This window comes from Megascapheus bottae, chromosome 17 (genome assembly GCF_031878675.1).
Source record: "Megascapheus bottae isolate mThoBot1 chromosome 17, mThoBot2.hap1, whole genome shotgun sequence".
Taxonomy (NCBI): domain Eukaryota; kingdom Metazoa; phylum Chordata; class Mammalia; order Rodentia; family Geomyidae; genus Megascapheus; species Megascapheus bottae.
This window is the reverse complement of record NC_143525.1, coordinates 5,333,034-5,349,589: the sequence shown is the minus strand read 5'-3', so window position 1 is coordinate 5,349,589 and position 16,556 is coordinate 5,333,034. Positions and strand designations below refer to the sequence as shown.

The window sequence follows — 16,556 nt, the reverse complement described above, 5'->3', positions numbered from 1 at the left end:
AATGAGCTAACCACTTCCATTTCTTTCTCACAGCAAATTATCACACAAGACTTTGCTAGAAATCAAGTTTCCTCACAGCCTTCCCAGCAGCCTACCACTTCTACATTCCAAAATTCACCAACTGCTCTGGCATCTACACCTGTGAGGACTAAGTCAAGTCGATACAGCCCAGAGTCCCAGCCTCAGTCTGTTCTCCATCCAAGACCAGGTTCCAGAGTCTCTCCAGAAAACGTTGTAGACAAAGCTCGGGGCAGGTAGAGTCTTTATTACAAACCATATGTATATATCACAGTTATAAATCAATTTATATTTTTCTGTAAGATAGGGAAATAATTTCTTATAGTAGAAGTTTCTTTGCCTTTAGTCCATGCAAAGGGCAAATTGTTTCCTCTTCCCCCACTTCTATTATTTTCGGCATGTGTTAGTGTGTGTATGTGTATGTATATGCATATGCATATCCTTAGGGCTTGAACTCACTGCTTGTGTGCTATCCCCTGAAATTCTGTTTCTGCTCAAGGCTAGTGAACCGCATCTTCACTTTTGGCTTTTTAGTGGTTAACTGGACTTTATTGCCCTGGCTGGCTTTTAACCATGACCCTTAGGTCTCTGCTTCCTATGTAAGTAGGATTACAGGCACAAGGTCACAAGTTGATAGTGCATCTTTTTTAGTATGTACTTAAAAGTTGGCTGTATTGTTAAAATAGTAGTGTGGTTAGTTTGGGGGATGCTTGAGTGCTCCATTAGAATCATCTCTTTTACTGGATAGTACTCCCATAATCCTAGCTACACTAGTGGCTGAGTTAGGAAGATGAATTTGAGGGCCAGCCTGGGCGATATTGAGTGAGAACCTTCAAAGGCACAACTTTGGTCTTAGCATGTGTGAGGCCTAGCTTCCATCTCACAGTGTTTTATCTTACCTCCCCCCGCCCATCCTCTTTTCCTCACTTTTGTTCCTTCCCTTCTTTTCCTCTACTAGGGCCTTCTCCTTGCTGGGTAAGCATGCTCCCACTTGAACGGTATGTCCAGCACCCATACTTAATGGTTTCTATTGGGTCAGCAATAATAGCTGTTTTAGGAAGATAGCATTAAAGAAAGAATGAGGCCAATCAGCTATATGAGAGAAAAGATTTTATAAGATAAGGTTATCTAAGAACTTTTTTAAAGCCAGTCCTGGGACTTGAACTCAGGGCCTAGGCACTACCGTTGCGTTTTCTCAAGGCTCTATCACTTGAGCCACAGCATCACTTCTGGCTTTTTCTGTGTATGTGGTAGTGTATGCTAGACAAGCACTCTACCACTAGGTCACAGTTCGGGCCCCAAGAACTTGTGTGAGAGAGAGAGAGAGAGAGAGAGAGAGAGAGAGAGAGAGAGAGAGAGAGAGAGAGAGAGAGAGAGAGAGAGAGAGTGTGTGTGTGTGTGTGTGTGTGTGTGTGTGTGTGTGTGTGTGAGAGAGAGAGAGAGAGAGAGTGTCAGTTGTGGAGCTTGAACTTGCAGCCTTGACACTGCCCTTGAATTCTTTTGTTCAAGGCTAGCACTCTATCACTTTGAGCCACCATGCTATTTTCAATTTTCTGGTGGTTAACTAGAGACAAGAGTCTCATAGACTTTGCTGCCTGGGCTGGCTTTGAAGCGTGATCCTGAGTGGCTAGGATTATAGGTGTGAGCCTCTAAGCGCCTGGCAAGAACATCTTTTGTTTTCATGTTTTTATTTTGATAATTAGTATAAAATAGTTGTACAATATGGCTACAAATCTGTAAGTCAGATTGTAAGTACAATGTTTATTTTCCCTTCTTTTTCCCCCATCCCCCCAGATACATAGTTGATAATGTATGCTGAACATAATGTCTACACTTGCTCGCCTTCCCTTCAGTCATATGTCCTCCGGCACCTCCAAAGCTTGTTTCTGCTTCCTTGTTGTTCAAAGAAGTTAGACATTTGGATTTCTCCTGTAGGTGTACCCTCCTTTAGTCAGTTTGTGTGGAAATGCATTAAACCCTGTATATGTTATCATAGACAGTTGTATTTTAGATCTAGTTCCCACATATAAAACACATTTTCATAATATTCTATACAGATTTTTTTATTTTATTTATTTTTTGCCAGTCTCAGGGCTTTTTAATCCAGGGCCTGAGCACTGTCCTTGGGCTTTCTCAAAGATAAGCTCTACCACTTGAGCCATAGTATCACTTGTGGCTTTTTCTGTGTATGTGGTACTGAGGAATTGAACCTGGGTCTTTGTGCATGCTGGGCACCACTAGGCCAAACTACTGGCCCTCTATACAGATTTTTTTTTTTAAATGCAGTAAGGTTTAGATGTCCCTTTGGTGTCCTTTGAGTGTTTATTCTACACCTTTGACTTCTATTTAGTTCCTCTGCTTCATCTTCAACTCCTGATACCCTATTTTCAACTTCCTTTTTTCAGTTGCCTGTCCTTTCCACTGTGATTTGTAATGGGGAGATGGAGCCTTGCATGCTTTCAAGCTCTTTGTTGATGGCGGTTCTCATGTCCTTTACTGAGATTTTTATTGTGTCAAATCAGAGTTTTGGTTCAAAATGGCAAGTTAAACATAACCATGTGTGAATTTACAGCTAAATTATACAAAGGGAATTCATAAGTATCCTGAGTACAAGAATATGATAACAAACATTTTGGCAAATTCCTAGAAGATTCATAGAATTGGCTAAGGCAAAGCCACGCGTGGTGACTCAAGCCTATAATCCTAGCCATTCAGGAGGCTGAGGTCTGAGGATCAAGGTTCAAAGCCAGAACGGGCACAAAAGAACACAAAAGAACTCTTATCATGGAGTCTTATCTCCAATTAACCTCTAGAAAACAGGAAGTGGGGCTTGGTTCAAGAGTAGGGTGGTAGCCTTGAGCCAAAGAGCTCAGGGATAACGCCCTGTCTGAGTTCAAGCCCCATGACCCACCAAAAAAAAAAAAAAAAATTGGCTGTTTGGAATAGTAGGCATACTTACACCTAACTATAATAATAAATGCAAGTAGCTCTATTTAAAAATGGTGTGTACACCCTGTATTTATTGCTTTATCAATATGGTATCCATTGGAGAAACATTCAATGTCAGAGAACTTATGAGCTGTAAGATGGCATAACCATAACTTGTGGCTTCACTGTGCAGCATTCATTACCTTCCAGTTTAGCACTAAATTCCGAAAATAAAAGGGCAACTTTTAAGGACCTGTGAAGGTGCATATCAGAATAGGAGTGAGATTCTTGAAGACTCATCTAGACTCCCTGGCTAAAAGGGTAAGATGGGGCCTGATGTAGTAGGACAGACAGAACTGTTGTCTTTCCTGTGCTCCACTGCTGATATGGCTTGTGAGTTCTTACAGGAAGCATTAAATGCTTGTTGGCTTCTCTGAGAAGAAATTGGTACTTTGCTTCTCCTCAGTTCAGCTTCTTTCTTTGTTAGGCCCTGGAACACCACCTAATCTTCTTGTGCATGTTTCACCAGCAGGTCTGGAAAATCTCCTGAGAGGAGTCACATCTCTTCAGAGCCTTATGAGCCCATCTCACCACCCCAGATTCCAGTTGTTCACGAGAAGCAAGACAGCATGCTGCTCCTGTCACAGCGGGGAGTGGAGCCTGCAGAGCAGAGGTGAGAAGGCACATTTGCTTGCTGCAGCTCCAATTGAGGGTTTGGCTCAATTTTCTTTAGCTTATATTATGTCAGGACCACTTTCCTTCTTGGCTTCAGTATCTGGATGGGAATTATTTACTTTTCCAGGTGAACCAATGAAACTGGATTTTAGGAATAGTATTTAAATGTTGGAGATGAGACCAGGAGCATGGCCTACTGATTGGAGTACTTGCCTTGCATGCTACTGTTAGTCACTCCAGTTAGATCTTTATTTGTATAGGAAACTTCTTGTAAAATATAAAATCCTTTTCACTGAAAACTAGTCTATTTAGTTGGCTTGCAGTAATTTTTAATAGATGGTTCATACGTTGAATTCTTAGGTTTAAGCTCTTTTCTGTTTTTTTTTTTTTTTTTTTTTGTTTTTTGAGAAGTATGGTCTTAAGTTTAGTTCATCGTTCGGGTGGTTATGTGTTCAATTAGGCAGAAGATATATGGTAAAGATGTCTCCGTCCATGGTCTATCAGTAGTAGGAATGTCCTGCTCATACCACATGAGGGCCTTCAAATCATTTGGTACAAGACAGGACGCACGTGTGCTTCTCGTCAGTAGCTAGCAGCCTGTTGGCCTGTTTGGGTAATTATGGACCATGAATGTTACAAATATCCAAATGGTCTGTGGCAGCAGAAAAAAGTTCTCCATCCCTACCTATAAATGATCTCCCATTTCACTTCTAATTTTACATTCCACCTTTGAAAACTATAGCATTTGACTATGTCCTTAGGTAATGTTCTGACTTCTGGTCACATTGTTTCTCAGGATTGTCACCATGAACACAGGATGACGAGACCATTGTTTCCAAGTATTTTTTTTTTTTTTTGCCAGTCCTGGGCTTTAGCTCAGGGCCTGAGCACTGTCCTTGGACTTTCTCAAGGCTAGCACTCTACCACTTGAGCCTCAGCACCATTTCCAGCTTTTGTCTATGTATGTGGTACCAAGGAATCGAACCCGGGTCTTCGTGCATGCTAGGCAAGCACTTTAACCACTAGGCCAAACTCCCGGCCCCCGTTGTTTCCAAGTATTGAGTCAATTATCATCGTTGACAGAACTGTACAAAGGATTAGGAGTACACAATTATAATAAATTGAACTGTGTTTCTAACAGGAATGATTCTCGCTCGCCAGGGAGTATAAGCTACTTGCCTTCATTCTTCACCAAGCTTGAAAACACATCACCCATGGTTAAATCAAAGAAGCAGGAAATTTTTCGTAAGTTGAACTCCTCTGGTGGAGGTGACCCTGATATGGGTAAGTGGGATTTCTTTTGTGAACCTCAAATAAAACCAACACTAACAATGATCTCTCTTCAGTGCTGACTCTCAGGGCACACATCCAATACACTTGAACCTGGGTGCTACTGAGGGAGGAGCCTGTTCCTCTCTGGAATTCCTCCCCCATCTTCTATGGCAACTAAAGTTGGGTCTGAGAGCACTTTTTCTTAGGTTTAGCTAAGAAACAGTATGTAGAACAGATTTGGTCTTCGTTTTCCACCATTTGGTTTGGTTTGGTTTGTAGGACAGAACTGGGCTTACTTTGGGTTATTTCCATATGACATCTCTTAAAATATTTGAAGACATGCTCTTTATGAATCTTCACATCTTTTAATAACCATTTAATCTGTTCATATCTTTCCTTGCTTTGTGCATCTTACTATTGTTCTCCACCAAAGCATTTTTAGCTTAGCTTTTTGGTAGATTCTGCAGACTATGAAGTGTTAAGATCTGTCCTAAGCCAGTCATCATTATAACCTAAGGGAATCCTAGCAGTTTGGCTGATGCAGATGTCAAATTGGCCTGTTCTGAACCTCTCTTTTCCCCCCACTCTCCCAAGTCAGCTTTGGGAATCACTGCTTTCAGATGCTGGACAAGGCATTTTGTGCCTGCTTCACTCCAACTACTTTTTCTGTGCTATCTTTCTGTATCTCAGTTAAGTTATTTAGTGTTCATATGCATCTATAAATTTCTCTAAAAATACAATATGCAACATGAATGACAGCAGTTATAGTAAAGCTAAATTAGATTTGCTGTGTGCTTGGCACTACTCTAATAAGCTAAATACTCATTTTAGTCCTTACAACCCTACACACAACAAGTAATGATCTCCATTTTGTAGATGAGGAACAGCCACTCAGAGGTTTGGTGACTAGTAAGTAATGGGGCTGTGGATGGAATCTAGGCATTCCAACTCAAGCGTATGCTTCTGGTGCTGTACTAACTGACTTCTAACAGTTCTTTGTTCACAGCATCCTTTCAGGTTGCTGGTAATTATCCAGTATAATAGCTGTGCTAAAATTTTTGGACTGATGTGCATGCATTCACCAGAATCCCATTACTTAACTATGTTCCTTGTACTATCCAAAAGTCTTACCCATCAATTTTATCAGCAATAAAGAAGTTAGTCTTCCATCTGCTATTTTTGTGACCAAGCATCAAGTACTCTCCTAACTCCATAAAAAGACTGTACATGTGGTCAGTGGCGTATAACCTTAATCCTCACTACTCAGGAGGCTGAAATCTGAGGATCACAGTTCAAAGCCAGCCTGGGCAGGAAAGTCCATGAAGCTCTTATCTCCAATTAACCACCAGAAAACTGGAAGTGGCTCTGGGGCTCAAAGGGGTAGAGCACTAGCCTTGAGCAGAAAAGTACTGGGGCAGTGCCTAGCCCCTGAATTCAAGTCCAAAACTTTAGCACTGCTGGGCATATGTGGTCCACACTGGTAATTCTTCCACTGACAGAAAAGCTCACTTAAGACCGCCTTTCACTTTCCAGAAATACTGTCATTTACATGCCTATATTCTTTTCTTGCTGATAGTCCTGGGGCTTTTTCTGCTCTACCACCTGAGACACAGCTCCATTTACAGCTTTTTTGATGATTAACTGGAGATAAGAGCCTCACAGAGTTTCCTGCCTGAGCTGGCTTTGAACTGTGATCCTCAGATCTTAATCTCCTGAGCAGTGAGGGTTATTACAGGCATGAGCCACCAGCAAACAGCTTTGCATATTCTTATTGTGTCTACATTGCTAGGGATTTGAACTTCATGTTAGGCAGGCATTCTACCTCTCATACCATACTTTCATCTTTTTTCCCCCCTGGTTATTTTTCATAGAGTTTTGTGCATTTTTCCAAAGACAGTCTTAAACCATAATGTCTCGCGTGTTTGTTGAGGTGATGCCTAGATTGGCCTTAAACCTTGATCTTTACAAAGAGTGGGGATTACAGGCATCACCTTCTCTTTGTGGGCCATTTTTATCTTCTCAGGTGTCTTAGCTTATTTCTCCTCATATTCTGTATCACCTGGGCCATTTCATCTACTGTGTGATTTAAACTAGGACTTCCGTGTATCTAGAATCCAACTTTTCATTTCTTGGTATTTTATCAGTTCCATAAATAGTTAAAATTGAACATATATTTCACCTCTGCTCCCTCATCATGGACATAACTATTCATCACTTTCTTGGCCTACTTTGTAAATTCCACCTCCTAAACAGCTCCCAGATGTCTAGCTTTTTCCTCAAACTTCAACATGCAACACTGTAACCATAGTACTTCTTAAATGTGTGAATTATATGACCCAGCAGTGTAGAGAATTGGCATTTTTCCCCAAGTTGTTCAGGTGACTTATATGACCTGCTAAATACGGAACTTTAAACTGTATAAGAAAAAAAAGGGGTATATTCTGGGTAAGCAGTAGTAGTATTGGTTGAATTACTTTATCAATAAGAAGGTAATTGATAAAACCAGTAATGGTTCAGTAAATATTGGTCAAGTATTTGTCAAGTGAATGTATGGTTTCTCCACAAATAGTAACAGGCTGTTATTTCAGATTTAGTTTATTCATTGCATTACCTGACCCATAAGTAGGAAGACTGTCATCCATATCATTCTTTTTGTACTTCTTCCTGGAGATTTTACCTTTCCTTTTGAAGCTGCCTTTGTAAGAAAAGTTAACTTTCAAGGCACATTCACTCTTCATAGATGACTGTGATATCCTCAGGTAAAAATCCTCCTGTAGTCTCCTTTCTGGGACATCATTCTTGAGCCACCCACTTCCAGAATTTTTTGCCCCTTTTAAGTGTTCAGCATCAAGCTGGAAGAAATAATGGACACACTATTGTTGTCCAGATTCATCCCCTTTTGGTTTAAAATACTTTATAGATGGTTCCGTTTTTCCACTAGTTTCATTCAAACTGCAAATTACAAATTGTGCAAGTTAGTAGGAGTGAAATGATCAACAGGCAGAATTTTTTTTTATCTTATCCAGGGAATAATCTGAAAATGTAAGAAAAGCTTCCAGTTAGCCATGGCAGAGAAATGAACTATACTGTCTACTGAGGTAGCTTTCCATTGAGTCAAAGGTTTCTTTTTCACTAAGAGGCCAGGGCTTCTGGTTTGAGAATTGACTTTTCCTCCTGTTTTCTGTCAGTGCAATTCTTTCCCTTTAGTTACACTACTCCTATATTTTCTGTGACATCTGATTTCTGATCCCATTCTCATGCATTAACAATACCTCCATATAACATGAAAAATAAAAATTGAGATCATAAAAATAGGGTTAGTAGGAAATTTTGAAAGTCTTATCAATATACAAGATTATCTGAATTGTTTTTAAATACAGCAGCTGCTCAGCCAGGAACCGAGATCTTCAATTTGCCAGCAGTTACTACTTCAGGTAAGATGCAACACAAATTATTTACCAGTGTAAATTTGCTCCAAGAAAGCAGTCTGCCAGGCGGGGTGGCTCAAACTTGTAATCCTAGCTACTTGTCTTTGGCATGAATTTGTCATCCCAGTGACAGAGGGAAGCACAAATATGAGGATTGCTAACTTGGGTACAAAATGAGATCCTATCTTGAAAAAAGAGGGTACAGCTGTGCCTCAAGTGGTACAGTGCTTATCTAGTAGCAAGCACATGACCTGGAGTTTAATAGATTATTTCTTTTAAAAAGCAGTCAATGCAACAAATAAAATTATTAAGTGTATACCAAGGAAGTACTCCTTCATGCAAATGAATAAATAATTCAGTCAGGGAAGTCCAGAGCTCATAAAGAGAATTAAAGGTAAGTATAGACTGGGTGTAGTGGCCCATACCTGTATCAGAGAGATGAGTGAAGTGGACAAAGAAGGACTATTATTTCAGGGCCAGCCATCCAAAAGTAGGTCCAATCATGGCAGTTGTGATCTACCATGCCCAGCTACAGACATGAATGAAATCATAGTCCACACCAACTGGGGCTAACACAGACCCTACAGGCAAAATAGCTAAAGCAGAAAGAGCTGGGGATTATGGTTCAAGTGAGCCACTAGAGTGCATATTAAGTAGAAGGTCCTGGGGTCAAATCCTAGTATTGCCATGAAAATTATGAAGAACATTGTAAGCAATAAAGAATTATAAAATTGAGCAATGGAAGTGTGGATGAGTGACTCTCTGGGGAGACAGTTTTCCCAGAATCACTTGTGGATGGAGATGGCCTTTGTGTTGGCTCTCTAGTCTTCTTCTGACACAAGTGTAAGGCAGTGCAATTCAGTGGGCCGGAGGGCTGAATATCATCTGATTTCCTATGTCCTGATACGCCTTTTAACAAGCAGAAATGCACTACACTCACTATCTCTTCCAGGCTCAGTAAGCTCTAGAAGCCATTCTTTTGCTGATCCTGCCAGTAACCTTGGTCTAGAAGACATTATCAGGAAGGCCCTCATGGGAAACTTTGATGACAAAGTTGAGGATCATGGAGTTGTCATGTCCCAACCTGTAGGAATAGTGTCTGGTAGTGTCAGCACCTCAGTTGTGACCAGCAGTGAGACACGGAGAGATGACGGGGAACCATCACCTCATTCAGGTAATGTTACTTTTTAGTGTCTCTGCTGTCTTTCCTGAGAAAAAGCTAGATTGATTGCCAAGATCTTGTAATGTTAGACTTCACTTGTCTATGTGGGCTCAAAGTCACTCCTGGTTATCCCTTCTATAGTTAAAAAATGCCAGGTGCCCAGTGGCTCACACTTACAATCATGTCTACTCAAAAGGCTGGTAGGAGGATCGTGGTTTGAAGCCAGCCTGGGCAGGAAATTCTATGAGACTCTAACCTTCAATTGACTACCAAGAAAAACCTGAAGAGTAGAGTTATAGCTCATATGGCAAGTGCACTACACTTGAGCAAAAAAAAAAAAAAAAAAAGCTCAGGGACAGCATCTAAGGCCTGAGTTCGGCCTTGAGACTGGTACCCCCTTTCCCCATTTTTTAAAACTGCTTATACATTACAGTAACAGAAGTAACATTTTTAGCCAGAACGTTAACTCTACTAGCATCAGTTTTTGTTTGCATCTTGTCCTTACTTATACATTTTAGTGGAAGCCCAAGTATAGTTTCAAAGTTAATAACTGACTTGAAATAAAGATGTTGGGCTTGGTGCTGGGAATTTGGTTTAGTGGTAGACTGATTGCCTAGCATGCATGAAGCACTGTGGTTTGGTTCCTCAGTGTCACAAAGAGAAAAAGCTGAAAGTGGAGCTGTGGCCTATGTGGTACAGTGCTAGCCTTGAGCAAAAGCAGCTCAAGGACTAAGTTTATGCCTTGAGTTTTAAGCTCTAAGATTGTCCCCCCTCCCCCCCCAAAAAAGGTCACAATTGTTATAACTAAGCGATAGACTTTTTGTAGACAGCCTTAATGAATCTTAATTCCCCTCTTCTGTTTTGTTTTTGGGGTTTTTTGCCTGTCCTATTAAACTCTGGGCCTCCAGGCTGTTCCTGAGCTTCTTTTGCTCTACCCCTTTGAGCCACAGTGCCACTTCTGGGTTTTTTTTGAGTAGTTTACTGGAGTAAGTCTAAGACTTTCCTGCCTCAAATGGTGATCCTCAGATCTCAGCCTCTTGAGTAGTGAGGATGACAGGAATGAGCCACTAGCACCCAGCTGGTTTTTCTTAATATTTTAAGAATTGACAGCTCTTGTTCTTATTCTTAAAACTAAAAATAAGAGCTATCAGTTCTTAAAATAGCTAAAGGTCAACAGTGTTTTTTCTTTTTACTTTCTGGTTATCTTTAAGCAACAGATTTCACTATTATAGCTCCACTAACTGGTCTTCAAGTTGATGTTATATATGGTTAAAGGTTTTAACAATATTAGTTATATAGGTTCTAAAGTGTTGTGTCAGGGCTGAAAGAAAATTTTGTTCTAGAGTGCAGTCAAATTCTCCTGAGAACTTAAAAGAGCCTAGAAGTACGCGAAGTAGAAAATAGGTGTATATTTTCAAGGTTTCAATGTAAGGTTTGATGACCATGAACAAAAGCTAATCTCACTCAGGTTCCTCATTGTCTATCTTGAAATGGCGTCTGTTAAGACAGTTACATAGTGGAGATTCTGCTTTCTTTGAATAGGGTCGTCTCCACTTGTTCTTCAGGGCAGTAGAGAGCACGTGTTTGGGCAAGATTTAGGATTTTTACCAACTTTCCTTATTTCTTTAGCATAGCATAGGTACTGTAAGGCTAGTAAAGAAACTTGGATGTTTCCCAGATTTCACTGCATGTGTCTTATCTGTGCACACACACCAGCTCTGGAGCTTGGGTGCTGTCCCTGAGCTTTTGTGCTTAAGGCTACCACTCTACCACTTGAGCTACAGCTTCACTTCTGGTGTTCAATTGGAAGTGTCATGGAATTTCCTGCCTGGGCTGGCTTTGAACTGCAATCCTCAGATCTCACTCAGCCTACTGAGCAGCTAGGATTACAGATGTGAGCCACCAGTGCCTGGGCCCTTGATCACATCATTTGTTTTGCTTGCTAGTGACAATCTTGCTACTTTTAACTTGAGAAGTGAAATTCTGAATCAGTAATTTGATATGAACTTCACTTTTAGGAGTGTGCAAACCAAAGTTGATCAAGTCAAACAGCAGGAAATCTAAATCTCCTATCCCTGGTCAAGCTTACTTAGGAGCTGAGCGGCCCTCTTCAGTCTCCTCGGTACATTCAGAAGGGGATTACCACAGGCAGACACCAGGATGGGCCTGGGAAGACCGACCTTCTTCAACAGGTGAGGAATCGGATCTAAACTGATGGATAGAAAATAAAGTTGAGGGCCAGGAGCCAGGAAGGTGGCCTAGTGTAGAGTGCTCAGCTAGCATGTACTAAGACCCAGATTTAATTCCTTGGTACTACACACACAGAAAACCAGTAAGTGATGTTGTGGCTCAAGTGGCTATAGTTCTGAGAAAGCCCAAGGACAGTGCTTAGGCTCTGAGGTCAAGCCCCAGAACGGGAGGGGGGGAGGGTGTAAAATCAGAACTAAAAAAAGCTTAGAAGAACTATACTTCCACATGTTATCCTGAACACTTTCTACTTTCAAAATTAGAAGTTGGGTATGTATAGTTTTAGAAAGTTCCTCATTCTGTATCATGCTCACTGGGAACCAATAGTACCTGGATAGAGGCATGCACATCTTAAAAGTGACTCCCTTTCTCGTTTTTTATAGAGATACAAAGATATCAGAAACAGGAAATGAGATTTTGGTCTTTAACAAATGTTGTAGAGGGCAATTTTTTTTAGTGCTTTCCACTGTGTATGTTTTTGCATTAAAAACCAGGATGATTTAAAAAGGGTAAGGTTTGCTGTGAATTCCAACATTTCTAAGATTTCTACCTTTAACATCTCACACAAGGATGGCATGCATTATGTACACACAAATATGCTAATACCTATTATATACATTATAGCAGGATTTTAAATGTTTATGCCATGTGTGTAGTCATGTATTTGTTTTTTGAAAACTTGCATCCTAGACTGATGCATCTTAACGTATTACATCTAGTCTTTAGAATATTAAGCATTTTATCAAGGTATAGAACACATTTTGGAAAGCTGTGTGCCTGTGGCTTGACCCTCAATCCTCTCACTCTTGAGTGCTGTAGGAAGAAGGATGGAGCATTCAACTTCTCAGGCAGAAACACTTGTAAGATAGGTGCTACTGCTCCATGCCATAGTCCTAGCTACTTTAGGAGACTGTGCCCAAGGTGGACCACCTAAAAAGCTGAAGGAGAGCTGTGATTCAGGTGGTAGAGTGACACCCTTTAGTGAAAAACCTAAAGGAGACTGCCTAACACTGGAACAAAAAAAGTGAGTAGCCCAGTGAACCTAAGTCCCTGAATTCAAGTCCAGTTACTGCCTCTTCCACCCCCCCCCCCACGTTTTCTAGCAACAAATTGACACAAGGAAGTAACAATGTTACAGCTTCTCCACTTGTAAGTTTCTTACTCACTCCTCCTTTCCTACTCACTCCTCTCTTCCAGTCAGACTTCACAGGTGAAACATTCTGCTGCCAGCCTGCCACATTGCCTGGTAGTTCCCCTTCTGAGAACTGTACTTTGGAATTTCTCAAAGGAGTCCAAAAGTTGGTCGATAATTTACTATTATATTTGGATTCTCCATTGAATGTGCTAGGCAGATTGAAAGGTCTCCCAGCCCTGGTTTGTCTGGCTCAGCACCTGTGCCAATTTGCTTACATCTGTCCATATTATACTATGTTGCCTGTCACTGGTGACACGTGGTGACTCCCTGGGCTGTTCTATTACATGAAGTGGTTTTCAGTGTCACAAAACTTTTGTAAAATATTTGACAGGATAATCCTACTAAAGATAGATTGGATGTAATAGCAAGTATGTTTACACTACTGAAAACCCTCCTTTTTCTTTTGTCAGGCTCAACTCAATTTCCATATAACCCTCTCACCATGCGGATGCTCAGCAGCACACCACCCACCCCCATCGCATGTAATCCGTCAGCTGTGAGTCAGGCAGCTCCACACCAACAGAACCGGATCTGGGAGCGGGAACCAGCACCCCTCCTCTCAGCACAGTACGAGACGCTGTCTGACAGTGATGACTGAACTGCGCGGTGCAGGGACTAGAGACAGGGTGGGGGCAGTTCTTGCAATGAATTGGTTTTTAAAACTGCGGGTCAAAAATCTGCCCTCTTGTGATTTGTGCCCAGAGACTTCTCAGTAGAGCCAAGGCATCAATTGATGAAGAAATTCACTTGGAATGTCAATTTGAGGAAGGAGAAATACTGCTGATACAGTGGATGGTAATAGTGGAGGGTTGAAATGTAGAGTTTTTAAAAAGTGGACAATTCCTGTTCTTACATCTGTTTGTAAAGAAAAGCATAATGTCTTTAAATCACTCTCCTGTAAATAGATGACCTTTTTGAAGTGTATCCCCTTGCTGTAGTATCTGGTGTACTTACATGCAAATCAGTGTATCAATGTTGGGGGTGATTTTAAAAAAATCTTTTCACCTATCTTTTTTAACCCTAGCCTTCTAAATAACCTCATACAGCCTAGTTTCATAAGGTTGGCTGTCACGGGCATTGTACTTTTTATCTGAATCTGATTTTATTTCCTCTAAATTTAGCTTCCCAGTGATATTTAAAATCTTGTGGGAAATGTTTAGATTTTTAACAGACTGTCATAAAATCTAGACATTAAGGTCAAAAGGTAGGAGCAACAAAATTCTGCCATTTTAAATGTAAATTTCCAGTGCAGGCTTATTTTTTTTTATAACTGAAAAAATATTGCTGCATGGTATATTACAATTCAGTTTATAAAGTTTTAAAGGCTTGAGGCATACCTCACTGTTATGCACACTGGTGATTTAACCATGCCCCTTTAAGTATTCCTTTTCTTCTGCATCTGATGCAGCCCAACAGAGCTTTTGTTTTGAAATAAATTTGACTACCCTGTCCATAGAGCTACAGTAGATTATTTGTGATTTAAGGCTCTTTGTCTCAGGTTTCAAAAATTAACTTTAGTTTGGCCCACACAGAGTATGAAAATATTGTGTAGTATCTCAGGCTTTTAGACTTGCTTCGTGCTGCACCCTGACAAGCCTCAAGGTGAACATGCAGTCCTTTTATCATCTCTATGCCAGCACTTATTCTGCTTCCTTAGACAAAAGAGATAGGTGCAAGTAATTTAAAAGATTGAACTGTAAATTATGGTACTGAAGAGACTATTAAGAATTGCTTGCAGCTTTCTTTAGCATTTTCTTCATATAACTTAATCACAGCATTTAAGTACCCTCCCACAGCATACAGAAGAATGCCACTGTTAACTGGAAAGGGGATGAGATAGAGATCTCTCAGGACAGTTAGCATTAGCACTTTACAGCATATCATGAACACCTACACTTTTAAATGAAAATATGAAAGGAGCACTGACTAAAACCACTGACCAAAACATCTCCCCTGATCGCCATAGCATTGCTGTGGCAATAAAGGCTCCATACTTTGCACATATTCAACAAATGACAAACAGGCTGTAGTCCACGTTTGTATGGAATCAAAGCCTTTACTCTTGAGGTCCTCAAGATCAAGGAAGTGGTCAGAGCTCCTATTACTTGGAAGGTAGATGTTCATTAAAAAAGTCATTACCTGTTCTAATAGTTTTTCAGGTACTGGCAATATTCTACAACTCAATTATTTGTTTGGAGGCCAAATGGCAGTATAAATTATATTTTTCTATGATCCTGAGGGCCTTGAGGTATGGTGAGTTCATTTAGCTTGAGACTAGGTTAGATGTATCTTGTTATGGCCGTTCAACTTCTAGACCCCAGGGTATGCTGCTGCTAACCACCCTAATATCACTGGTGTGTTATTACTCCACCTGCCATCACATGGAGAAGAGATTTCAGAACAGGAGTTGAACTCCAATAGCATTTCTTAAAACACCAAGAACACATTCTCATACTGCTTACCTATGAAGCAAACCTGAGACTGTTGGTCAGCAGAGCACTGAGTGAATGGTGACTTACCAGCCTTACCTGCATAATTATTTGCAGGCCAAGATCCAGGCTTCTGACTACATCCTTAATGCATGATTTTATCCCCCACAACCAGAACTAAATGTCTTCCAATATTGTTCGTAGAAGTATTCTGATAGTCAGTTTTCCAGTGCATGTTTGTAATTGGACATTCCTACTGCTTTAATTTGGTATGCAGAGTGCTTCTAATTTGAATACACTTATGCTCTGAAAACCCCAATGACAGTACAGTTAAAAAATTTAGACTATTTTAAACAAACCAATCAGTAAAGGAGTACGTGTTTCACTACCTTGCTTTACAACAGTGCAAATGAACATTAATAACAACACCCCCATGAGGAGATCGTCATTCTGAAAGCTCCTACTGAGTTTTTCCAGCAACGGGACCATGAGCAGAATCATTGTGAAGAATTAAAAATTCTTAAATAAAACTTATAGTGAAAAACCTAACTTTCAGTAACATTGTCTATGCAGAAGGTGAGTGAGTGGCATTAAGACTGGATTACACTAAAACTTACCTCTCTCAGGGTTACACTTAATGGAACTAGCTGGGGAGTAAATATTAAACGAGCTTGTATAGAAAATGGGGCCAGAGGCTGGTAACAGGTTGAAGCTCACCTGGGCAGAAAAGTGTGCAAGACTCCATTTCCCAAAATAAACAGCAAAAAGGCTGGAAGCGCAAGTGTAGAGCACCAGCCAAGCAAGCAGAGGCACTGAGTTCAAACCCTGGTACAGAAAGATGGAAAGAAATTTTCATCTGCAGAGTATAAAATACTAGTTTCAGTATAAGTTCTAAGGATTTGGGCCCTAGGGTTGTTTGTTTGTTTGTTTTTAAATCAAGATCCAAACAAATCATTATTTTTCTGTGAGAAACTCAAGCATTACTGGAATACAATATGGTTGTGTAGTCTCTAGTTTATTATGAAAAGATTGTTACAATACTTACATAATGAACCAAAATCTTCACACACCACCTCCAAAGGCATTCCCTTCATGGAATCTAGAAAACTGACTATTCGCAAGGCAGGGTAACACCCATCTGTGTATCTTATATTTACATATTTTGAAACAGTGTGATGAAACTCTTAAAGCAGCATAGCAGC

The 16,556-nt window shown here is 40.4% G+C and overlaps 1 protein-coding gene across 25 annotated transcripts in view; it reads left to right on the top strand.

Annotated features, from left to right (window-relative positions):
• The window catches only part of Ncor1 (nuclear receptor corepressor 1), a 129,965-nt gene extending 115,585 nt beyond the window's left edge, over positions 1-14,380 (top strand). For 17 of the 25 annotated variants that reach the window (XM_090349473.1, XM_090349494.1, XM_090349496.1 and 14 more), the window contains 7 exons: positions 34-254; positions 3,476-3,619; positions 4,763-4,905; positions 8,274-8,327; positions 9,274-9,495; positions 11,502-11,675; positions 13,336-14,380. In XM_090349473.1, coding sequence (XP_090205599.1) covers positions 34-254; positions 3,476-3,619; positions 4,763-4,905; positions 8,274-8,327; positions 9,274-9,495; positions 11,502-11,675; positions 13,336-13,523 — 1,146 coding nt within the window. In that variant the 3' untranslated portion in view covers positions 13,524-14,380. The remainder of the gene's footprint in view (positions 1-33; positions 255-3,475; positions 3,620-4,762; positions 4,906-8,273; positions 8,328-9,273; positions 9,496-11,501; positions 11,676-13,335) is intronic. The other 8 variants (XM_090349488.1, XM_090349478.1, XM_090349474.1 and 5 more) reach the window with 6 other exon arrangements.
• Positions 14,381-16,556: the final 2,176 nt, after the last annotated feature.